We start from the raw sequence: 25,332 nt of genomic DNA on the forward strand, positions 1-25,332 counted from the left end.
TTGTCTGAGGGTTGTAGACCCAGTAGGCCTGGTCAGAGTAGAAAGGTTGTGTGTTTGATTTCCAGACAGCCTCTCAACATGTACGTCACCATGTCAGACCAACCTGGATAGATCAGGTAGCACAGTGGGGATAAAGAAACTGTGTCATTTATCTGTTATCCAATAAAATTCCACTGTGTCTCTCTTTTAGGGTCATGAAAATTTGTTCCCATCATCAGTTCGTTCAGCAATGCTCCAGCAGGTTTTCGACAGGGGGAACCTTTCATCTGTCAGTGATGCTGAGATACTAGCCTGGCTCCAGAACAGACTCAGGCCCTTGTTGGCAAATTTGTCATTGAATCATGTGGCACCCTTCTTTACCATTGTAAAAGAAAGACAATGCGTCACAAGCCAACATGCGTAAGTTCAACTTGATCTGCATGTTTACAGATATATACATTAAATTGAAGACATTACATTTACCAAATACTGTACATGCTCTCCATTTACTTGGCGCTGCATCATTTTCTTCCATGCCTGCGAAGTTGCTATTATATCTTAAGACCTGATACAGTTTGTTTTGACTTATTGATTGATTCCTCCAGGTTATTCTAGACTGACCTGTCAATGAATTTGGCGATTTAATTGATAATTGTCATTTTAAATAATAATAATTTAATTAATTCACGTAAAATATATTTTACATGTCAGTTAAGTCAGGGGTTCTAGCACGCAGTGTACCACTTGTGTTCAGTATTCAGTGTGCAGAACATTTTAACAAGGGCTTTGACAGTTGTAACTGCTGGATTCAGAAAATAAAACATATCGTTACTCCTCACTTCCCCAACATAACATAGGCAACACATGTTAAAGGATAATTTCACCCAGAAATAAAATAAAACTATATTTACACTTACCCTGAGGTTCCTATCCATCCAGATAGAGATTTTATGAGTTTTCTAGATATTTACCGCAGCTCTCCCTGTTACAACGGACCTCATCAGGACCAACATTCATGGCCCTCAATACGTGCATTTTGTAGTGAATTTTTTTGTTTGTTTGTTTTGTGGCTCTTGAGTGTGATCAGTTGGCCTTATTTTGCTGTTAAGCTTTTCAAATGTAAATTTTTGCTGCTTTGAGCCACTCTTCATGCAATTTGAATTGACATCAGATTCAAGACTATTAGTTTCTCATGAGATATATTTCAATTTATTTTTTCTAAATTCTGATTTCAGAGTTCAGCTGCTGAATTCCATTCGCTCTACCCTGCACAGTGATACACAGAGAGAGGTCTACAGCCACATACTCACTTCACTCAAAGGTATTAACTTATAGTGCACATTCACTGGGTTATGTGCCATGAATTTCACTCCTTCCCATTTCCCTTGGGCTGAATTTGAAGTGGCTCATTTGCTAAAAGCACTTATGACAACAATAGGCCTGTAGGCACAGGTTGAGTGTCAGGCAAGTATTACCAGGGGTTGAAACAATGATTTGGGAAATTGTGAGAGGACACTACTGTATTGTCAGAGGAAGGGTGCATTTTATTAGTCATTTGGGTCACCACTTTATTAGGCCCTCTTAACCAGGCAGTTGTGATTCTGGTCAATTGAATATTTAGACAACAGGTCAGTTGCACAGCTGAGTTGATGAACCGAAGAAGAAAAAGAACTAGTGCATTTTGGAAGACGTTCATACTAGTCTGCGCCCTTCCCAACAAGACTGCAGATGTTGCGGGAATGGGTCGGGCTTATAGTTTGGAGTCTAAATTTTGAAACAAAGATTAAAAAAGAATGTTTGAAAATGCTTGAAAAAGGAATAACTTTTCTTTTGAAATTGTTTCTTCGCAGAACCAGTTCCCCTACGTTGTTATACAAATGGCAGCTTCTATTTGTTCTTGGAAAGGTCCTTCCTCAGCTTTGAGTTCCCAAATTTAACTACGTTCATCTCACTAATGCCAGAAGGTCAAAGATCAGAGGTAAACTGAAAGCACACTTACCATTTTAAACAAGACACTTAAGTTTCTTTGAACTTTTGACAGTTGTTGGATGTTTGACTCTTTTTCACCCATGCTCTGTGTTCTCTTACAGTTGATCAACTCCATCCCGCCCTCTGACCTCAGCGCCTTTTTCATGCGACCCAAAGTTGTTGACAACAGTGAAGGAATCTGCACCATTTTTAATAACTATGATAGCACTCCTAACTTCCTGGAAACTGTAAGTGCTGGACATTCAGTTTTACAATCAAATCACGCACTGATGGCACATGGAATATGGAATGATAATGTCCCAACATGCAGCTAAAAACAGCTTACCTTTAAAGTGCCTTATGCTCAAAGGCTCATCTGTATGGATTATTCACATAATTTATTTGCAATGAAAGATTATTTGCAATGCAATTTTTGTGTTTATCTTGTTTAAATGTTATTGTGTCATACCATCATGGTTTCATTGCTGTTTAACTTTTATTGCTGTATTCCATTTTATATTCAGTGATTAATGAAGCATAATCTATTATGCTTTCTTTTGCTGCTTCCAACTTTGTGTTTATTTTCAGTCACAACAACTGTTTGAGCTTTGTATAGCAATCTGTAATACTACATGTTGTCAATGGTGAATATTGAATGATGCTATACAAAATTTCATCAATTGGTTATTAATTTTTTTTTGTCCTTTCAGCAGGGGGATATTCCTGATGATGTGAGAAGATCAATCTTGCCCTGTGTCTGGCCTTTAGCTCTGAGCAGTGAGAATGAAACAGAGGTTGATCTTTGGTTTGAGAAGAGACTGAAGTTCTACCTGACATTCCTCACTAAGGATCTCATCAGCTCCACTGAGACACTAAATGCCAAATGTCTTCCCTTCAGGAAAATGTAAGCTTCAGTGTCAAATGTTCATGCAAACTGAAAGCAGCACAATTCACACGCTAATATTTATGAGGTTTTTTTGTAAATTACTATGATTGATGTTTTTTCAGTGTCTTTGCTCTTGGAGACAGTTACAAGTATAACAATGCAGATTTTACAAGGGAAGATGTGTATGGCACCATCAAGACTTATCTCAACACTGGTAAGTTATTTTGAGAGTGAGTGTTTTTTCTTCCCCTCCAGTATACTCAAGTGGACAGTTACCATTTATATTACCAGATTTATTCCAGGGCTCAATATGGCTTGCCCACTTACCTAGAGCAAGTGAAACCAGGTGTCAGATAACCAAGTTTAGTAGTTTAGGGCTAATTCACAATTCAATTTGTACTTCTAAGCACCATGAAACTAGCACAGAAGCTGAGTTGTGTGTGAAGAAAATCTAAGGATATGAGGTATGGGGTCGTGTTGGTTATTAAGACCACTGATAAGTCATAGAATTAGACCAGTAGTACAGTAGACTCTTGCCTCATAGTGGTTCATATGACATCTCATCCATTTTTAGGTATGAGACTAAATAAAACAGTGTACTGTCATACACGAAAGGCAATATTAGTACTTTTCATTTCACTTATTTTTCACTTACTGTAAGTTCATTGACATTTGTCACTGCCTTTATTGACTTGCTCAATTATAACGTCATTTAGCTAGCTAGTTGGCATACAGTAATACTAGTTACTGTTTTAACCTGCCCATGGACTACAAATGAAATTAGCACACTAATTTGAGCGCATTAACATGAATGTGAACACTAAAATGAAACTAATGTGCAATGTTCCTATTAAAGAAATTGCATAAATTAACAGTTTTATGATGAGTGTAGTGACAGCAAAGCAAGCAGTCTGAGAAGACCTTCATGGTGAACTGTGTTTTCAGTGGCTGTGAGATACAAGGGCAGTAGCCCACATTGTACCAATTATTTAGTTACTAGTCCTGACCACTTTTCCACAACCACAGAGAACAACGTGAGACAAGGCAAAGGTCAACTTTTGAATGAATACCTTGCTGATTACATGGAACACATGAATACACACATTTTAAAAGAACCATGGGCAGTCCACCCATGCTTTTGTATTTTTCCTCACTTCATTCAGACAGGGGGAAAGCAGAGAGGGTTACAGAATACAAATAGAGATGCAATCACAGTACAGAAAGTACCATAGCTGGGAATCGAATCCTGGGCCTCATGGTGGTTTTGTGTATTGGTTGAGAGTCAGGTGCTTCATGGACTGTGCCTCACAAAATTACCCGATCACCACAATTTTCTGGCTGGGAACTGCATTTGAAGCATAAACCATTTTACCTGATTTCTTTTTTGTTCTGATCGCCACCAAAAACAAACATGTACGTTTCAAGTATGCTGACAGAATCATGGAGGTTGTCTTGAAGGTTGTGGCACCATGAAGTAAATGGATGGTATTTAATGTCTCCATATGTTCTTACAAAAACAGAAAAGCATATATGGGTTATGTGACTGTTTCATATTGGATCCAGAGTCTGCTTATTTTTGTTTAGTAATTTTCAGGACATTCATATATTGATATTATTCATTGTGTACATTCATGTTTTTTATCATTTAGGAACAAAACCCAAGTGTTACAATGCTACTCATCCACAACTGAACTCTAAAGCTTGGTTTGCCAATTACATTGGAAGGTTCATAGCATACATTACTCTGGATGATCTCAACACATTTTGTACTACAGAACAGGTATGCATGGTCTTTCTAACAATATGGATACACACATTCAGCAATCAGTGATGAGATACCAATATGTAAAAAACGGGGCAAACACAATGCATTGTGTTTGCCTACCAATATAAGTGAATAACAATATAACAACATATGAACAAAAATAATAAATATAATTAAGGATTATATATACTCTAAACTTTCAGGATAGCTATCTGAAAATATTAATCCCTGGAGGGATTCATTGTGACTGTATTGTATATAAACCTCAACAGTTTTGCCAGTGTCTGCTTTATTTTGATTATTATTTGCCAGTTAGCATGTTAAATATAAATAATACATATTCATCTTTTTTTCATCATTTATATAACAATGAATGTGCGTAACCTGTATTTTCCTGTTCCCTATATTTATCCATTACAGCTTCAAGTCTTCTCTACCAACCTTGCCAATGTGGAGCTCTTCAATCATTCCAGCATTCCTGAGAATGTCACATCCTATTACACGGAGCTCATTTACTTGGAAGATAGCAACTTTAACCCCTTGTTGTGAGTGTGCTTCACAAGCCATCTCTGAAAACCTAAAATTGAAAAGCAAAAGATTTATATTCATTTATCACCACTAATTCTACAGTGCTACTCTATTTGCTACTCAGACATGAGTAAAAATTGAGGAAAACTTGTTGCCCTATAAATGTTTTCAAAATGTGTTTACGCTCTCCAGACTTCCAATGCATTTCCGATGTGGTGCCCCAGGCTCAGCATTTTCACAATTAAACGCAGATGAGAGCATGATCATTCTCCACAACCTAACCCAGTCCTGCAGTGAAGTTGACCCAGAGGTGAACATCTCTCTCTCTTTAGAAAAAGTGAAAGCAATCCATAAAACAATCGCTACAATGTACACTTAATCAGGATAACCAATTCAAGAACATACTGAAGAAAGTGAACAGTGTACAGATGTATGCAGAAATGTAATGAAGAAACCAATTCCTAATGATCATATCTCTTTCAGGTATCCACAGCTCTGGCTGGAAATTTCCAAACCATCACCTCGGATATAATCACAGCTCTTGGAAAAGAGAGTGTTGGGCTCACACCTGGACAGATTTCAGCAGTTCCACCATCTGATATTGTATCATCTCTTCCAACACTGAGCACTGTGACTGACTGGAACCTGGGACAGTCAATAACAATAGTAAAAAAGTTGCTGAAAGCCAACTTTGCGGTATTTATTATGCTAACTATTTTCTCTTCACCTCAACAACGATTAATGCAATATTAATGACTGAATATTATTGTTAAGTTGTTCTGCACCACCCTTTAACCACCCTTTCAATATTGGGAGTGGTATTAATAAAATATTCAATTATTATTCCCTCTTGTAGTTGCTTTGACATAGCTATTTGAATTGTGTAATGTGTCATGGACTGTGAATGGATATAGTGTTAAAGTCCCACCCACCGCAAAAAAAGTGACTGGACTAGGGAGTGGTTTGAAACAATAGGATTTGCCCATAGAAGAAAACTTTTTAAATTATACCTTCTTATGAGAAAACAATTACATAACCTCTTTCTCCAGACAATCTGTTTCATATATTAGTTGATTATAAAAATTATATTTTAAAATGTTTATCGTTAAAAAACTTCAGTTGTTGGCTAGAGACCAATTGCAAAATGCCTCATATATCCTATATCGAGCCATCTAACAACAGTGCAGCAAAGATTTTATTTTGAGCAGGCAAGCTGAACTTGATGACATAAAATGCTGGCTTAGACCTACAATTGTAAATGTGAAAGAATTTTTGGCACATAGACCTTTAGTCACAATAGCTCTTTAAAATGGCTCTTTGTGTTCTTATTTCCTTTAAATGTCTTCTTTTTTTGCCAACAGATTATCACTGGTTTTCAACTACAGCAACTTGGATCACTAGTGATGGGTGTTCCATCCAATGTAATCCAAAATATAGACTCCACTGAAATTCTACTAACATCTCAGAATCCAGGCTTCATCACAAACATTCTGGCTGCCCCACAAATCATACAACGAACATATGTCAGCAAGGTAAGTAAATCTATATTGTGTGACACATAGCAGTTCTATGGGCATCTTCCAATATACTTATACATCTTACAATATAGATACATACAATATACAATATACATCTTGTAATATACTTTTAGAAAGTATATTACAGCTTGTCAAATATGTATGCATTCAGACTCATATCCCTCATGTATTAAATTACATGCCAGAGAGGAAGGTGGGTTCTCAGTAACCCTAAAGTGGTGTCAGATTTATTTGCAAAAAGTATGCAACATGATCTCCTGAAGGGAAGGTGTATCCGTATCCAGGCATCCCGCTGTATCAGTAAAAAAAAAAAAAAGAACAGCAGGATGTTGGAATATAAAACTTTGAAAACCCCATAAATCAATAAAGTATTTTTTGATATCATACATTTAATCCTTTGTTAAATCAGACTATAGTATTGACTGCAGTTTTGGTCACCACGGTACAGGAAAGATAAGTTATTGAGAAGGTTTAAATAAGGATGACTAAATTCGTTCTTGGTGTGAACTGTAGAAAGTTGTGTGGTTGTAAGATTCTGCACAGATTTCAGGTACCGTGTGTGAGTTTAGTGGTTATTTGGCCGGTTGAGTGAGCTTGGTCTCAAGCGGTGACTGTGACAGGAGAATCAGAGACAATGTGCTCTGAAATCATGGCGTGCATTAGATTGCAGTGTGTATGTGGAAACTTTGGCTATTCAAAATTTCATACAGTATTGTTCTGGAGTACAATTTTGAGGTCCATATACCTTAGGGTAGCAGTTAAAATGGGATATCATTACTACCACTTTGGTTAGGCACATAACTTGGCAGCATAACTGCTGCTAAAACACAGAGAGAGAAAAGGCTTCCTTCCTTTCCTTAGCAAAAACCAAAAAAATGTTTTTGTCTTATGAGATTTTAAATCTTATTTTTATAATTTCTCAAGTACAAAATATTAGCTTGTTTTTTACGTTACTTTTTGTTGGACAAGTGAAAATACCCCATTGGCAACTCATGAAATTAATCAAACTCTCTCACCTCATTGGAATTTTTCTTCTTTTCTTTTTTTTCTTTGCTGTATTTAGCAAGAAGTAATAGAAATTAATTATTAAGACTAAATATAAGACAAAATAACTTTTTTTTGGTTTTTGCAGTGTACAAGTACAGTATATCCACTGACAATTTGTGGAAATTGTGACAATTTTGCATAATGACAAATTATGCAGAATTTGTGGAATTGTGTTTCACTTCAAAATCTCATATGCGTTTGTTCCTTCCTCTACTTGCAGTGACTTTCCTGAAATTCTCTCTTTGTCTCTGTTTTGTTATAAAAGATTATCAGTGTCAGCAGCACGCCAGCAAAACTACTGGAAAATGTTCCAGATACGATGGGAACAGAAATTCCACGGACACTGTTGGAGTTTTCCCCTGAATCATTTGAAAAAGTTAACTTGAAAAAATGGAAATATGAACAGGTATTGTACCATTTGGTAAAGGGTATTGTATATTGTGAAATCACATTTTAGAGTAATGCTCATTGGTATAATTCTATAATATTCAGTTATATTAGCTCTGGCCAGTTAAAATACACTCCACTGAGAGCTTCTGAGTGACTCATTCTGTTAAGGCACTGTTATAGTGCATGGATGGGCCAAACAGTTGTGTATCTTTCCTCATGCCATCGGTGGCTGACAGCCCCATGGGGACACACAGTTGGTTCTAGTGTTTCCCAGGGATGGGAGGGTCTCTTTTTGGCAGGATTAAATCACTCACTAGTGACTTGTGCTGGTCAGTAAGCTGCCTGTTCCTCCGCACATGGAGTGCCTTCCTCAAACTCATGTCTGTGCAAGCTTAACTTGTGAACTGGTGGTGGGATAAGAAGCAGCAAATACTTAATAATAATTCATAATATTTGGTTGCTTTCTATTTGGAAAACAATAATGACAATATTTATGGTAATTTATCTGGCTATGAAACTAGCATGTCAAATATTTTTTTGCAAAGTTTTTGGAAAGTTTTTGGAAAGTTTTTGTTTTGTTATTTATTTGCTAGCTACTAATATTGTGGCTTCTTCCTGTTAGTCAAATCAAATTCACAGATCTAAATATGGCACACAGTGTCTTAACTAACTAGCTTGCTGTTTGGCCAGCATTTAAAGCCACCCCAAACCTGGCAAAACTTTGAAGACTAGATAGGCTCTTGCTATATTCTCTTTGGTTGGGTAGAGACTGGAGTTGCTTGTCCATTTTCAAAAGCCATTTACATTACCCTTTTCCCTTTCTGTTCCCTTTACATTTATTTCTTGTTACGGTCTGACCTAGACCGGGCAAGTTACATTACAATGCAGGTATTTAGTATTAAAATACAATTAGTATTTAGTCCTCTTTGACTCAGCTGGGGTTTGTGTTCTTTGCAATATAAGCCATAAATTTGGACCAAAGCTGTCAAAATTGCTATTGCAGACTTGTGTAAATGTTTCAAATGTTCCAGAGAGGAAAGATGTTCCATTCAGTTTGTTGTATTTTCTGTGTTAGTACCCCAGGAATGCAAGGTAATTGAGATACTTAACAAAAAGCAAAGTTTACTGAGTCATAGACATATGTAAAGGCTTCATAGAAGGGTTGACATTTGCCACCTGGTATCATTATGCTTCATACTTTGTTTTTTCTTTACAGGCTGTTCTGTTCTTTGATGTGGTGGCTACAGGTTTCACTGAGTCAAATAGGTATGTGTTATTACTTCACTTTAGCACATTTTGAGCAATTATAAATGACCTTCTCACAATCATGCTATGCTGTGCAGCATCTGATTACTGATACATTTCCTTTTAGAATGTCAACAGCTGTGTTACAAGGATTCACATGCACCCGGGTGCAGAAATTCTCAAGAATTAAAGTCAGAAATCTTATCAGAGCCTGCAGACGATCGGGTGTGAACAGGGTGGTTCTAAGAGAGACGCAAGTAAGTACACAGAGTAAATACAATGCTGCACAGTTGTTTAAAAAAAAAAAAAATAATAATAAATTCACATAACAGGTACATGAGTTATAAGTAGAACAACTGTGACATAAACATACATGTTTATGAGAGTAATGAGGTTGTGGATTAACAAATGCTTCTGTTCTATAGTTAACCTGCATGTACAACTATATCAAAGACTTTGACACAGACAGCTTCCAGCAATATCCACCTGATATGCTGCTGTATTACAAGTAAGTCCCCTTGACAGTATTTTCCAGTGAGTATATATATATATATTGTACACCTAATTTACGATCTGAAATACAGTTAATTGTGAAAGTTTACTGTAGCTGTTTATGTCTCATCAAGCCCTGTCACAAATGGTGCACAAATATGGAAATATAAAGATTATTTATATTCATTATTATTTCACATCTACTCAAAATATCAAAATAAATTTTATGTAAAAAAAAAAATATTATCTGTGCCAGGATGACACAAATAGCATAAATATGATAGTATGGCATAGCATTTCATTCCAGTCCTTCAAAAGAGAACAAGACTGAATGATTCTGGTCAGGAAATAATACAAATCTGCAGTACTAAAGAAAATTGTTAGGCAGGATATACAGTTACCATTAATTCCCCTGAATACTTTCATTGATTTTGTTCATTCATTGGTAAAACCAAAGGCAAAATTACTATTGGCCTAATTTTAGGTAAAATTACTACTAGCCTAAACAGGATGTTTTTTTTAATCAAAAAAAATTCTGTCATGTTTTTATTTAGATGCATGAAACTGGCTTGTAACTCACTCACGTTTAGCAGGCTGAAGATTCTCCACAAGGGGATGCTATTAGCACTCAAGTAGCTGAATGGTGCATTGCATCAATGACACTATGTGTCCTTGTTTCAGGACAACAGAAATTCTAACTGAATATGTTGTATTGTAATTATTCTCCTAGTTACAACACTGTGCAGGGAAAGTGCAAAGCATATTTTACAGAAACTGGAGCTGCGGACTACTCTGTTCTATCTGATGCCTTAAAGGCGAAAAAAGACGCGTTGCTGGACAATGCCAAGAGCTGCCTCGTGAGTCGCATGGATTTACTTGCAATTCCACAATGCCTGTAATGCTTCACATTTGTTTGAAAAGCCCTTAAGATTCTAGACGACTACTGCAATCATGTTTAATACAACAGACTGTTGTTTTGTCTGGGAACTCTATTTATTTCAGGGTATAAGAGGAACAAGCATCAACAGAACAAATGTGGAAATACTGGGCAACATGTGTTGCACACTGGACGGGTCCTACATTGAGAACTCTGACCCCTTGATCCTGGAGAAACTGAAGAACTGCAAAGACCTCTCTGAAGTACAGATTGCATCTGTGCAGAAGGTTTTGTTGACTGGAAACACTCAGTATGGGTATGTAGACATAAACGTTTGTAGTACAAAAAAGAAATTCCGCTGAGTAGATACTGTATACATAATACTGTATGTCGTTAGGTGAGACCTCACATTTTAAGGAAATTCCAGAAACACTGCTAAAGTTTTATCGAGGTTCCATATTTCTTCAAGCCAAGCAGAAGACACATTTGTCTTGCAAGCCAACAATTATAACAATTATGGATATATAAAACATACAAAAATACTATGTGTTTATATGATGATGTTCTTTTTTACAGACACCCTTCAACATGGGATGTACAAACTTTGAAAGACCTGGGAATTCTACCATTGTACATGAAAACTGACTTCTGGAGTCAATTCAATAGGGTGAGTTTAAGTTAATTATATGTTTGTTACAGTTGCTACTGTTAGTGGGCCTGTTCAACTGTTGCCTTTTCTTTGATTGACTCTGCAAATACTTACTTTGTCTTTTTTTCCAAACAGAGAGTCAAAAAAAGATTCCTCAAATATTTCATGAAAGCACAGAGAAGAGACAGAAGAGAAAAGAGAAAATTAAAAAGAATGTTCAGAGAATGTAATAGGTCTTTACGATCAAAACGTGCAGCAGGTCAGTAGGAACAGTTGTTGGTAAATCATGACAGCATAATTTTCTTTGAGAAATTTCATGTATAATTTACATTCCTAAAATAGCTTGAATTAATGCCCGATTTGACTACCAAAGTGCATTTTCATAATAGTTTGAAATAACTACAAAATAATTTTAAAATAATTTTTCATGAAGGAAGTACTGCTATAAGTAAGGTGCATAGTAAATATGCATGATAAACGTAAAACCTCCCTTTGATTATTTGGGGATCTGGTAAGATACCCTGCTGAAAAAACAATGAAGATTGGCATCTCACACATATAGATCAATTTTGTGCCATAATTAAGGGGAAAACTGCAAGTTATTGCTTACCTTTACACAAGAAAAATATACTGCCATAAGTTTAAAAGTATGTTACAGACCAAAGCAGCAATAACTGGCATATTGTACAGTATACTTCTATATATTATGAAATCATTTTATCAGTACAAAGTCCAAACATTATAATTTACAGAAAGATTCTTATTTCACGAACAAATCAGTGTTATATATTGGTTTGTGTTGTGAAATGCTGAAAATAATATCAGAACAATGATTGTGATTCCTTTTATCATTTGTACCAATAATGAGTTGGTCAGTCATGACCTCTAAAATCGGGTTGTCTCTAATCTCTTTTATTGACTAATTGTCTTTTAAGCAAGTGACTGCACTGCAGGCAGTATCACCCAAGTTGTCATAAGCGATGATGCCTTCCCCTTTGGATATGATGCCTCACAGTTCAACGCTTGTTTGAGTGTTTCAACTGTGAAAGACAATCTGGCAGGCCTCACTATTAAAGTGGACGACGATGATTTTCAAAGGATCATTTTGGACAAATTGAATCAGGTATTCTCATCTGCGCTTTAACAAGTAGGGGGGTTTACAGCGTACAGAGGTAATAACAACTTGAATTAATAAACCCACAATGTAAAGTGATTACTGTTACATTTATACAAATGTTGGTAATGTCTATAATGTCTAATTTTCTCTTTACTGTTGAGTAAGATTATGTATATTTCTCTCGAATTATGCATGCATGAACATAAACCTTTCAGCTCACCTGGAGCATAAATATTCCTACACATCAGAACTAGGAAACACACTTCTGCCAAGCAGCTGAGAATTAATACTTTGTTCACATTTGTTTCTAGTTTACAAGTTCACTCGCTCAAACATGATGTCACTATGAAAAGTATATTCAATAATGCCTGTCTGTTATACATTTGCGTCAAAGATATTAAGATGATATCAGCATACACACTGGGAATGGTCTGCAGGGGACTACCATGCACCCAAAGTGCCATATTTATGTGCTGTTGTTCTTCTTTCTCAGGCATACCCCAAAGGCATTGCAGATGAGCAGGTTCAAGGTCTTGGGGCAGTTTCTCGTGTAGCCTCAATAGATGACATTAACAACTGGAATGTCACCAATATTGACACTCTTGATGCTTTGATGGTTTCAGATGATGGCCAGTGGGAACCAGATAAGGTAGCTCGCTAGCAATATTGTGTCTCTGTGAGATACATAATGCCTGGAAATTATAATCCAAAAATTCACATATGGTCAAAGTGCATATTCTCAGCTTTTATTAAAATATATAGGGGTGCACCCATCATGAATTTTTATAGCCGATTCTGATTGCTGATTTTTTAAAGCGAAATAAGTCCATTCCAATTCCAATACTCAATTTTTAAAGTTTTCAAATTTTGTGGGTATGTCAGTGACTTCACAAACAGAACTACAGAGGCTACAGTGCAAGATGTAAAAAACTAGTCCGTCACAAGGACAAAATGGCCAGTTTACAAATTGCTGAGAAGTAACTAAAAAAAGCCTCTTAATATTCTCAAATTCAAGCAAATGTCTCAAAACTCATTGTATGCCAAGACAATGATCCAAAACATACTATACTGCTAAAGCAACAAAGGATTTTTTCAAAGCCAAAAACCGGAATTATTGACTTGCCAAGTCAGTTACCCAATCTAAATCCAATTGAAATGTGTTTCATATGCTGAAAAGCAAACATAAGGCAACTGGCAGGAGCTGAAAATGGCCTCAGTACCGGCCTGGTAGAGTATCACCAGAGAAGATACTCAGCACTTGGTGATGTCTGTGGGTCACAGACTTCAAGCAGCCATTGCTTGCAGAGGATATGGGACAACATTCTAAACATGACTATTTCTAATCATTTACATAACATTAATATGTCCCATTATGGTACCCTGAAATGGGGTGGCTATGTCTGCATTTATTAAATGTGTGTAGAATTTACTTTATGAACAAGACTAGAAATCTGCAGATGAGGACCAGTGGATTGAGTATGTTTGTGTGTGTACAGTGCAGTCTGTTATTGTTTATACAGTGACATGATTGTTGTTGTTTTGGTCCTGTACTCCAGCACATTGGATATACTGTGTACAGTATGTTTGAAGAAACTATGCATCATGGAACATGAACTTCATTCACAGACTCTCAACAGCTTATTTGTTTAATCTGTCTTTTAGAGTAAGGCCATCATCACAAAATACTTAAGCACTGCAGGCAACAGTCTGGGGACTGCTGAATTGAATGCAATAGGAGGGGCAAACCTGTGCTCGCTTGATACCAATGTACTGGAAGGTATCACTCCAAGCAGCCTGAGGTGAGAATGGTATACTGAACCTCCAGTCTTTATTGTCAGTGAGAATATTTACAATTAAACAGATAGGAAAAATATCTTTATTCATCTTTGTATGAAAAAGTTTATAAAGCAAGACTCCAGATGAACTAATTCTTTGTTTTTTATTTGGTTGGTTCTTAATTCTTTTCCTGCAGGAATGCAAATGCATTGTCCTTGTCAAATTGCTCTACTGAGAAACAAAAAGCCTTGTTCATTATTGCCAACCAAGCTTACTCAAACCGAAATACCATCTCATTGACAGAGTACCAACTCATAGAACAGTTTCTTGGTGAGTATGAAAAATGTGAATGCACAATATATGTTTTGTATGGCACATTTGGAAACATTGCAAGTATTTGAAAGAACCCAATGCAATAAAAGCAAAGTGGCAGGATTTTGAGTGATGAAGAGAAAATCCATTTCACTTTTGATACTATTGTTTGCATTTGCTGTGATTATGAGACCTTGCTAAGCTGTCACTGTAGAACCTTGATGTGGAATGCCCTGATGTTTTTTATTCGCTGCAACTATGTAGGTGGTGCTCCAGAGGCATACATAAGAAGACTGACAGCATCCAATGTTAGTATGGATATTTCAACATTCACAAGTTTGGATGAAAATGTCATCGATGTAAGTATAGACGTGACAGGCTTTATACAGCATATTCTTAAACATGACATAATGGCATGACATGGACCATACATAAGTAAATATGATTCATAAAGGGGGACATAATGTCTTCTATCAAATGTGATATAACCTATAACATGCGACCAAAAGGAGTAGCGGATGTTTCATGAAAGAAAGGACAACATAAGTTATACCTCTGGTATTAGGGTGGAAAGCCATACATTTCTTAAACAAAACAAGTGCATACGTGGTGCAGAGTCAGGGATATCACCTCAGAGTCCAGTGGACGGGTGAATTGTAGAAGGACTGAAGGTTCATGTCATTTCGTGAGCCAAGAGTAGATGAGAGCATCTAAAGGGCATTTTCATCACTAAGTACTATTAGCTATTCAAGGGGACTAACTTCCCTTAGGTTGATTTGGATTGCTTCTTGGCTTCAAGTGACATCATGAGTTGGACCACCAGTTTGTTTCCCTCTGTTTTCTCACATGGTACTTCAGTCCTCCGCCAGCTGGAGGTCATGATATCCTCTCTGACAAGCCCCTTCACAAGCAATTATCCCATTTGCACCGTCTCAACAATTTAAGTTGATAAAGTAATTTGCATTAATTAAGCACAGATAATGATTGACAGCAATGTTTATTTGCGACACGTTAAATTCAGTTCAATTTCTTGATACTGTGAACATGCTGCAGTATTTTTAATGTTGGACGGGGCATGAAGTAGTTAGAAATGCCTGCATTAAAAATGAGAGCAGTTATATAACATTTAACTTGCGCAAAATTTAAAGTTTAAAACAACAAAATAAATTAATAATTTAATTAATTACACTAATCATCGTCTTAAATCTTAAATAGAATCAAGTGTCAAGGGTTGGGCTAAAACAAAACTGGCACCGACACTGGCTCTCTTCAGATAACACTGGGAACCCTTGCTTTATATGAATTCACATGTCTTTTTACTGAGTGATATGCAATCCTGGTCCTGGAGAGCCACAGTCTCTCAGTCACAGAGTCTGCTAGGTTTTTTTTCCTTAAGATCAGTGACTGATTCAGAGCCAAAAAACCAGATGACCTGAATTAAATGTGTAATCAACTCCTTTAACTATTTGTTTGCTGTACTACTCAAGTGCTGAGTAACAATTAAAGCCAGCAGACCAAACGGCTCTCCAGTACCAAGAGTGAGGACCACTGGCTCAAGGACATGCGTTTCACAGCATATAAACTTCTATCCGTGTTCACTTTCCTTCCTGACTCTTCCTGTTTATAAATGTCTCAATTGGAAACTCAATTGCATGAATAGTCACTTTACTGTGTCGTTGGAGTGCCTATGGGGACCCCTGAGGATAACCATTGAAATGCGAGTTTTAATCCCGGCAGGTCACATGGTGAAGACAAACTGGTGTCCCTAATCATGAGTTATGTCAGTTAGCCTAGTATCCTCTATCCTATATGTTTTATGTTTCGCCATTAGCCAGGTGACATTGTTGATTATGTCACATTTGGCATACCATGTTGCATAAGAAATTGTTGTCACCCTTTATTATGCATGACATTTGCTTATGTATGATTTAAGCCATTATGTCAAGTTTATGAAGGCATTATGTATGCTATATTAAGTATTTATGAGATATATTTTGTTTAAAGTTTGACTGATTGTTGGGCTATTAAGCACTGTTTGATGTTTCTCCTCTGACACATTTTTTCACCTCACATTACACAGGACCCATTTTTAGTGATATTTAATTTAATTGTAATCTGTAGCAGTTTTTCTGATTGTGTTTTAAAATATTAAAGAAATTATTTCTCCAACTTTACAGGCTCTAACAGTGAATGATGTAAAATTGCTTTTGGGTGTAAACCTCCCCGATTTGAAGAACTTTGAGAACCAGACTGTTGTTGCAAACTGGATTTCAAATCAATTCAAATCTGAATTGAATAGTCTTGGTTTGGATATCATTGGGGGCAGAGATGACCCAGTCCCAACAGGAGTTGGTGTTATCAATACCACAACAACAGCAACGGGAGGGTCAACGTCAACATCCACAACAACAACAAGTGGTAAAGTTCCATCGATCAGTTTCCACAAGTTTTATTATATTCCATGGCTTTTAATATCATTGTAAATTAGGCAAAAATCCAGGTAATCCGGTGCAAATGGAGGAATGAATGAATTTGTCATGAAATGATAATTCATGTATTTAAAATAGTTTTGGTGTATTACATCATTAATTATTACTTCTGAACTTGCTTTTTTTAACCTTTAACTGTTGCTCATTGAAATAGCTGAGGAACAAAATAATTTAACCATAGATTCCTAAGAAAAGTCCAAATAGCAATAATTAATAATTATTAATTCAGTTTTTTCATAACCTAATCTCTACCATATAGATGAGATGTCACTTTATGGTAAAAGAATTGTGCTAATAACTGCCCTGCCCCTTGGTCATTTCTACCTTTTACTCACATATCACCCACATGGTTTAACATGTTTTCGTAAAATTCAGGTACAACAAATGTTTAACCTTTTTCATAATTACCATCATATTCCTATTCTTTAAGGTCTCTTCTACATGAAAGACATCACCGTTTATCCCTTACCTAACAATTTTTTGCTTTGCGCCCTAAACTCTGGGGAGTGATTTGTGGTGCTCTTTCTTTGTCTCGAAAGTGGAGAAGTGTGGAACAAGGAAGAAAGAGTCAAGAGTCAAGTCGACTTTTATGTCCTGTGGCAGAATATCCTGCAATAAGCTTTCGTATTTAGTGTTATTGACCTGTGTTTATTGATGTATTTTTTTCTCCTTTTTAGGTCACGATGGATCAACTAAAAAACCATCTCATGTTCTGTATCTTTTACTCGCCTTGGCCTTCACTACCCTGCAGACACTACTGTGATTTATAAATAACATTCACTTGAACATGACAGTTTTTTGTTCTTTACCTCTGTTACTATAATGAAGTATTGTACATATAAATGAGTAATAGCAGTACATGTTACATATATTCTCTTAGTGGGTGTTAAAGATTTTTAAATTGTTTTTAAATAATAGTTTACCTTTCTTTCTCTAACCTGGCTGCTAAATGGTGTAAAATCAGCACTGATTACAAAAAAAGAGTAGAATTAAATCAGTTTCTGCTCAGGGAACATTTGCACACATTGTAGCTCTGAACAATATTGAAGTTTCCACTAATACTGAGGAAAGACTTGTAATTCAACAGCGTTTCAATGTAGATAAATGTTCAAATTACATTTTGAATTTAAATGCATTTGTGTTTATATTAACACACAGTGAAATGTCCAGTGTTAATTCAGCTCTAACAGTGTTAATTCGACACTTAACAGACAACATTCTAGAGAGGGACCACATGTTATCTGTTAATAGTTGAATTAACAATGTTAGAGTCGAATTAACACTGGTCATTTTACTGTGCAGTTCCTTTCTCATATAATAAAAAAACAGTATCAAATAAAGAAAGCTATAAATTGACATGCATGACCTCTCTTCTTTAATGTTATCTTGGATTGTTTAAATCTGCCATTTTGAATGTGATGTGTGATAGTTCAAAAGTGCAAAAGGCTGTGAGGACAATCTGCCCATGTTTATTGCAAGAAAGTATCATTTTTACCAATAATAATTTTAGAGAAACTGGTATTTGGTAATCTCATGGGAAAATAGCTAACTGAGTCTTCACCAAAAAGCCTACTGGCATGGAGGTTACGTATTATGGTAGATTTGGAGACTTTGGGCTGGAGTCAAATGCACTGTTTAAGGTCATATGCAGTCAAAAGATCCAGATTAGTCTGGAACCATATCTCAGTAAAGTCTGCTTTGTTGGTTTTACTGAGTGGTGGTAAAAGGAAGTAAGTGCTCCTGAAGTGGTGAAATGGTGCTCCTGGTTCCTGGTGGATCAAACTACTTTTAAAATACCTTTCAGGCTAAAAGGTCTGTTTGGGTCATGTGGTACATTCTGTTTGTGTTCTCCATAGCACAGAAAGATATCAAACCTTGGGAAAACAATTGCTATTCAGTTCAGGATGTTGTCTCAACTTCTGCTCTTAATTATGTAATTAGCTCAATCACATCTTGAGCTGACATTTCTGTCACAAGAAAGTTCAAAGACCTTAGCCATCCTCAGAACAGATACTTGGGTCTCACAGGTCAATTAGGTCAAAAGAATAATGTGTAGAAATTCTACATAATGGAGCAATATTATATTACATTACATTACAGGCATTTGGCAGACTCTCTTATCCAGAGCGACGTACAACAAAGTGTATAAATGTAACCAGTTACAAGTGCGCTGAAAACCCTAGAGCAAAGTACAGTTCCAAGTGCAGGGAGAAACCGCATAGTTTAACTTGGACCCTGTAGGTAATCTTGTTGACACAACAAAAAGTTGTCTATAAAAATAAAACAGGCAGTAGTTAAGCGAGTACTGTAACTACAATAAACTAAAAAACAGCTTACCTAGCTACATTCCTAAGGATACATAGTCAATTGGATGCTACAGGGAGGTAGGGAGGGGTGGGGAGAGGTGCAACCTGAAGAGGTGAGTCTTCAGTCGCTGCTTGAAGGTGGTCAGGGTCTCCGCTGTTTTGACTTCCATGGGAAGGTCATTCCACCATCGAGGAGCCAGAACAGGCAGGAGACGTGACCGTGAGGCGCAAGTGCGAAGAACGGAGGGGTCTGGCTTGCATGTATGGTTTGAAAATCTTACGGAGGTATGCTGGAGCTGACCCCTTGACTGCCTGGTATGCTAGGACCAATGTTTTGAATTTGATCCGAGCCATAGCAGGCAGCCAGTGGAGGGTAGTGAGCAGGGGAGTGACGTGGGAGTGTCTAGGGAGGTTGAACACCAGACGAGCTGCAGCATTCTGGATGAGTTGCAGGGGTCTGATGGCGGATGCCGGAAGGCCAGCCAGAAGGGAGTTGCAGTAGTCCAGGCGGGACAGTACCGTTGCTTGGACCAGGAGCTGGGTTGATATTAACCTTGAAATTCTACAGATTTGTTCAATAACTGTTTTACAAATCTGCCTGTTGGTGTGTGCTTGCCACATGAGTGTTTCTCATTTACAATTTCTGACAGATGTAGCCCCTTGTTAAAATAAATTTATTATTAATTATTTAAATGTTCACTTGTGGGTTTTCACAAACTTGTTAGGACAAGATGGCAAGATGGAATATATAATTTGTGTTCTATTTCAATCTTGTTATTTTTATTTAACTTTTCAAGTTATTATTCTATATTTTCAAATCAGTGTGCTACAAAGCTTAATACATATGTCCATTGAACACTTACTGGGACGTAGCATTTGGAAATCTCCGCAAATATTGAGTCTTGGGGATACGGTAGCTATCCTCCACGCTCATCTGGCGTGTTTTGTTGTCAAATGATTCCTTAAGTTTCATTGGCCATTGGTTTGAATTTATGCATGATCTCATTTCCTGTGTTAGGCCCTTCTTTATGTTAACGAGCTGCTGCTACTTCTGCCGTTCTTATACTGTTCAGTGCTTGCCGCACTATCGTGCTTCGACGCCACAGACCGGGGGGCGGGTCGTTGATCGGAGAAGTCAAAGCATGAAGGTATATTTTGCAAAAACGTTGACTACAGAAACGTGCGGTATTTTATGGATTACAATCAGCCTAGGATATAATGGATCTATAAAATACAACGCATTGCATAACTAGATAAAGTCATTAACCTACAAGTCTACGTGAGAGAAATATAATAGCAGTATATGGAAAACCGTTTCCCAAGCAGTACTCTTCTGGTACAAAAAGAAACCCAAAACACGGTGAGCATTTTTTTTTTTTCAGCTGCGAGCTATTGCAGATAATTATTTTGCTTTTCGTTTTTATTTCGCTATTTGTATTTCGTCAGATGCTGACTGTATATTAACACTGAATTCACAATATTTACAAAAGGCCTATATGATACTCAGTTTTTGCTTGCTAATTTGATGGCTACTACGTTGATATCCATATTCACGGAGCCTTTGACACTGGAAGTATACTGTAGGCTACATTTCTGTAGTGTTGTAACTGCAAATCTGTGTTACCTGCAGTCAAACTGAGGGAGTGCCATTTAATGCATTGTAAATTCTCATGTAAAGTTTGTAAATGTTTATTATTTATGTAGAGAGTGTACCATGTACGATTCACTGGCCAGCAAGGCTAACAATGATGGAATATTCTATGCTTTGGCAAGTTCCTGTTAACGCAACATACTTGCCATCGAGACCGAGACGAAGTAATTTCCGTGTCCCACTCGTTACAATGTGTGACGCAGCCAACACGTCTGTCTGTAGGTTTAATTTTCACACGGATACAGATTATAAATTGTAGCCTACATATTTTAACTCGTAATGATATGTTATTTCATTTCCATAAATCACAACATTTGATATGCAGTTCAAACATTCAAATGCTTTTGTTGTTTTTTAAGCATTTTTGTCCTAGACATGGTGTATTGACATTTTTGGTTGTCTGTACTGAGCTTTTTAGAAATATTCTCCTGTTTAAAGCATGTTTTAAGTGTCTTTCTTTAGCCAGTAAACAATCGTGTAGCCTATGTGATTTGATATGTGTAAAACGTCAGGAGTTACCTACCAGACATAAAAGAAAACAAGAAATTTGTATCACTTTTAAAATGACCTTAACACAACTTACTGAAGCACTGCATATATGGACACACCAGATCATATTTGCTTGTTTGAGGTATTTATAGTTGAGGCCAAAATTTACATACACCTAGGCTAAAGATATTCAAACTCAGTTTTTTTTTACAACTTTGCACATTTCATGTTGCCATACATTTCTTTTGGAAAGTCAATTAGGGCATCTACTAGCACATCAGAGGTAATTTTAAAACAATCAATTAGAGACAGATTTATTTCAGCTTTAATTCACTACTATCACTATCAGAATTCCAGTGGGTCAAAAGTTTACATACACTAAGTTGACTGTCTCTTTAAACAGTCTGGAAGATTCCAGAAATTGATTTAATGACTTCTCACTGGTCAGTTGTCATAATTAGGAGTTGGAGTTGGCATCTGTGGCTGTATTTAAGGGCCTACCTTTAGAGACACTGCCTTTTTGCCCTTGATACCATGGGAAAATCCAAGCAACTTAGCCAAGACCTCAGAAAAAAATTGTGGACCTCCACAAGTCCGGTTCCTCCTTAGGAGCAATTTACAAACAACTGAATGTACCACAAGCATCTGTACAAACAATTGTATGCAAACATAAAAATCTTGGGACCACACAGACACTGCATCGTTCAGGAAAGAGGCACAAATTAACTCCAAAGGTTGAACAAACTTTTGCCTGAAAGGTTCAACTGACAACAACAAAGGAACTGGTGAAGGAGTTGGAGGCATCAGGTACCAAAGTATCTACATCCACCATTAAGAGAATCATACATCACCGTGGCCTGAAAGGCTGTCATGCAAGGAAGAAGCCCCTACTGCAAGACTGGCATACAAAAGTCAGAATGAAGTTTGCAGGTGATCACCAAGACGAAGACCTAGCCTTTTGGAGGAGTGTTCTCTGGTCAGATGAAACAAAAATTGAACTGTTTGGCCATAATGATCAGCGCTATGTATGGAGGGAAAAGGGTGAGGCTTTCAATCCAAAGAATGCCTTCCCAACTGTGAACCATGGGGGTAGCAGCATCATGTTGTGGGGGTGTGTTGCCGGAAAAGGGACTGGTGCACTTCAGAAAATAGATGGTGTCATGAGGAAGGAGGATTATCTATAAATACTGAAGCAACGCCTCAAGATATCAGCTAGAAAGTTGAAACTTGGTCGCAACTGGGTCTTCCAGCAGGACAATGATCGTAAGCATACCTCCAAAGTTGTAACATGGCTTAAAGATAATAAAGTGAAAGTATTGGAGTGGCCATCACAAAGCCCTGACCTGAATCCCATAGAAAATGTGTGGACTGAACTGAAAAAGCATGTCTGAGCAAGGAGGCCCACAAATCTGACTGAGTTACACCAGTTCTGTCTGGAGGAATGGGCAAAAATTCTGGCAAAGTGTTGTGAGAAGCTTGTAGAAGACTACCACAAGTGTTTGATTCATGCTAGGCAATTAAAATGCAATGCCACCAAATACTAACGAAGTGTATGTAACCTTTTGAACCACTGAGAATCTGATACAGTACATAAAAGTAGAAATAAATCTGTCTCTTAGCTATTATTTTGAAATTACCTCTCATGGAAATAAAGTAGATACCCTTTCGATAATTTTAACGAAAGACAGTAATTATCAAAAGTTAATTATTAAAAAGCCTCAATGAAATAGATACTAGAAGTATGGTTATATTAAGAATTAATATATGGGGTAGGTTATCCTTTAACAATGGCATAGACCTCGACTACCCATACTAAATTATGGATTTCAGCTGAAGTGGGTTTTCTTCTGTTTGTTGTAGTCTTCACAACAGGACCTGTAAGAAGCAAGAATCAGAATAGCAAACCGTTTTGAGACCACACGATCCGCACTGAGAAATCCAGCTCAGCCCAGCCTGCCCTCTGTATCTGTCCAGCCATGTCTATCATGGACCACAGTCCCACCACTGGGGTGGTGACTGTCATCGTCATACTCATTGCCATTGCTGCCCTGGGCGCCCTCATCCTGGGGTGCTGGTGCTACCTTCGCCTGCAGCGCATCGGCCAGTCAGAGGACGAGGAGAGCATTGTGGGAGAAGGTGAGACTAAGGAGCCCTTCCTGTTGGTGCAGTACTCTGCCAAGGGCCCACGGGTGGAACACAAAACCAAGCTCACTCCCAATGGCACTGAAAGCCACAGTTAACCCAGTCTGGCCTGTTCCAGAACACATGGGCCCACATGTGCACACTGTATGAACTGCTTTCCAACATTTCATTGTAAAGTCCTCTCAGGTCCTTTGTATGTGTATGTGTATGTGTTTTACAGTGAGCAGCACTAGATGCGTTCATAAGTTGCTTTTTCACATCTCACACTCCCAAGTAAATAGGAAAGGCATGTCTTGAGGTAGAGGTGCCTCTCAACTTTGTAATCAATGCTGAAACAATTGCATGCACTGAGCAACCCTGTATTTATCAATCACACCTTTCTTTTCATGGTTTCTTTTTATCATTTTTAAATACATTTTATATGTAATGTGAAGCACTAATGTATCTCTGTGAATTCAATCTTTAGTTGAACATTTTTGCTGGAAAAGCAAAGACGATGTGAAACCTGCAGATTATGTTGCCATGCCCAGAGCACTGCATTGACATGGAATCAAAGTGAATGGCTTGCGCTTTTTAAAGAAGTGAATGTCAGAATTGGTGTTACAGAACTTACCTGGACAATATTAAGATTGTTGTCAGACAATTATGATGAGACCTCTGTGATGGTATTAAGACTTTGTGTTTGTTATGGGAACTGGCACATCCTGTTTGGATTGACCCCAGATGGCTCGTTCTGTTTTTTTGCTGTGGTAAAATATCTTTGGAGACTAAATGTTAATCAAAGAGATGTTTTACATGTACAACAGCTGCCCTTTTGGCCAATAGCTGGCAGCTTGTTTGTTTCTCCAAAAGTAAAGGATGAGCTCATGATGGATTTCCAAGTTGCTGTTTCAAGCAATGCTAGAATATCCAGAAGGCTCGTCATTTGCTGAAATCGTGCTCCTTTATATTTGGATGTTTCAGTCAATGAGATGTTTCATTTACTCCTCTCAATTAACTTAAGAAAATGAATAATTAACATTTTTTGTTTTAACTGTACAGTTATCCTTAAAGTATTGCTGTGTTATATTTAAAAATTCATTGTTCACAGGGTTGTGTATTTATTACTTTGTTGCTTTCCATTTGTAAGCTATAGAAGACTTTATTAATTGATAAGGAAATGTATTTTTATACGGCGCTTTGGTAATATTGCCCATTTATTAATTTCCTGTGTCTCGTCTTACTGACAGGATGCTAGTCAAATTTAAAATCTGAAACCAGTCACATTTCTGATGATTGTGTCACCTGCCAAGTTTATACATGAATGGGTACGTGAATTTAACATTTAGGGCATTACAGTATAGCGTGATGCTCCATGGCTGGTGGAAGTTGCAAAGCAGATTTGCCATTTCATTCCTGGAAGCCAGCATGTTCAGGAACTGTGTGTTTCTATGTGCCAATAACTGCCCTGCAGCTGACGTCATCCCAAGTTATATTTATATGCTAGAGATTGTGTTGCAAAAATTTATGTGTAATGTTCATGTGATCCCCATTTTCATGGTGTGCTGGGTATTAATAAACAGGACAACAATTAGCTTTCCCTAAAATTAAGTGATGGCGACTGCCTTCTGTGATCATTTGACCATAATGTTCAGACATTATTCTTAAATGCCTGCATAAACTGAGCCTAATTTGTGTCTTGCACCT

General features: G+C 37.2%; 2 protein-coding genes across 4 annotated transcripts in view; both read left to right on the forward strand.

Annotated features, from left to right (window-relative positions):
- LOC135248140 (uncharacterized) overlaps positions 1-18,414 on the forward strand; it is a 32,989-nt gene extending 14,575 nt beyond the window's left edge. The window contains exons 42-67 of the mRNA XM_064322423.1: positions 191-399; positions 1,215-1,300; positions 1,830-1,957; positions 2,070-2,195; positions 2,658-2,851; positions 2,956-3,047; positions 4,483-4,613; positions 5,019-5,143; positions 5,319-5,436; positions 5,610-5,822; positions 6,488-6,658; positions 7,977-8,117; positions 9,318-9,367; positions 9,474-9,603; positions 9,772-9,854; positions 10,569-10,695; positions 10,841-11,031; positions 11,292-11,382; positions 11,500-11,623; positions 12,300-12,487; positions 12,975-13,130; positions 14,144-14,280; positions 14,454-14,587; positions 14,834-14,928; positions 16,747-16,987; positions 17,736-18,414. Coding sequence (XP_064178493.1) covers positions 191-399; positions 1,215-1,300; positions 1,830-1,957; positions 2,070-2,195; positions 2,658-2,851; positions 2,956-3,047; positions 4,483-4,613; positions 5,019-5,143; positions 5,319-5,436; positions 5,610-5,822; positions 6,488-6,658; positions 7,977-8,117; positions 9,318-9,367; positions 9,474-9,603; positions 9,772-9,854; positions 10,569-10,695; positions 10,841-11,031; positions 11,292-11,382; positions 11,500-11,623; positions 12,300-12,487; positions 12,975-13,130; positions 14,144-14,280; positions 14,454-14,587; positions 14,834-14,928; positions 16,747-16,987; positions 17,736-17,821 — 3,567 coding nt within the window. The 3' untranslated portion in view covers positions 17,822-18,414. The remainder of the gene's footprint in view (positions 1-190; positions 400-1,214; positions 1,301-1,829; positions 1,958-2,069; positions 2,196-2,657; positions 2,852-2,955; positions 3,048-4,482; positions 4,614-5,018; positions 5,144-5,318; positions 5,437-5,609; positions 5,823-6,487; positions 6,659-7,976; positions 8,118-9,317; positions 9,368-9,473; positions 9,604-9,771; positions 9,855-10,568; positions 10,696-10,840; positions 11,032-11,291; positions 11,383-11,499; positions 11,624-12,299; positions 12,488-12,974; positions 13,131-14,143; positions 14,281-14,453; positions 14,588-14,833; positions 14,929-16,746; positions 16,988-17,735) is intronic.
- Positions 18,415-20,369: 1,955 nt separating this feature from the next.
- On the forward strand, positions 20,370-25,236 carry snn (stannin). 3 transcript variants are annotated; one of them, XM_064322426.1, is made up of 2 exons: positions 20,370-20,512; positions 23,365-25,236. In XM_064322426.1, exon 2 carries the CDS (start codon positions 23,481-23,483, stop codon positions 23,742-23,744), a length of 264 nt encoding a protein of 87 aa, XP_064178496.1. In that variant the 5' UTR covers positions 20,370-20,512; positions 23,365-23,480; the 3' UTR covers positions 23,745-25,236. The 3 variants fall into 3 exon arrangements, with proteins under 3 accessions (XP_064178496.1, XP_064178495.1, XP_064178497.1); XM_064322425.1 differs by having other exon boundaries at positions 20,413-20,724; XM_064322427.1 differs by lacking the exon at positions 20,370-20,512 and adding an exon at positions 22,388-22,767.
- The last annotated feature ends 96 nt before the right edge of the window (positions 25,237-25,332 follow it).

Source organism: Anguilla rostrata, chromosome 2 (assembly GCF_018555375.3).
Source record: "Anguilla rostrata isolate EN2019 chromosome 2, ASM1855537v3, whole genome shotgun sequence".
NCBI classification, from domain to species: Eukaryota; Metazoa; Chordata; class Actinopteri; order Anguilliformes; family Anguillidae; genus Anguilla; species Anguilla rostrata.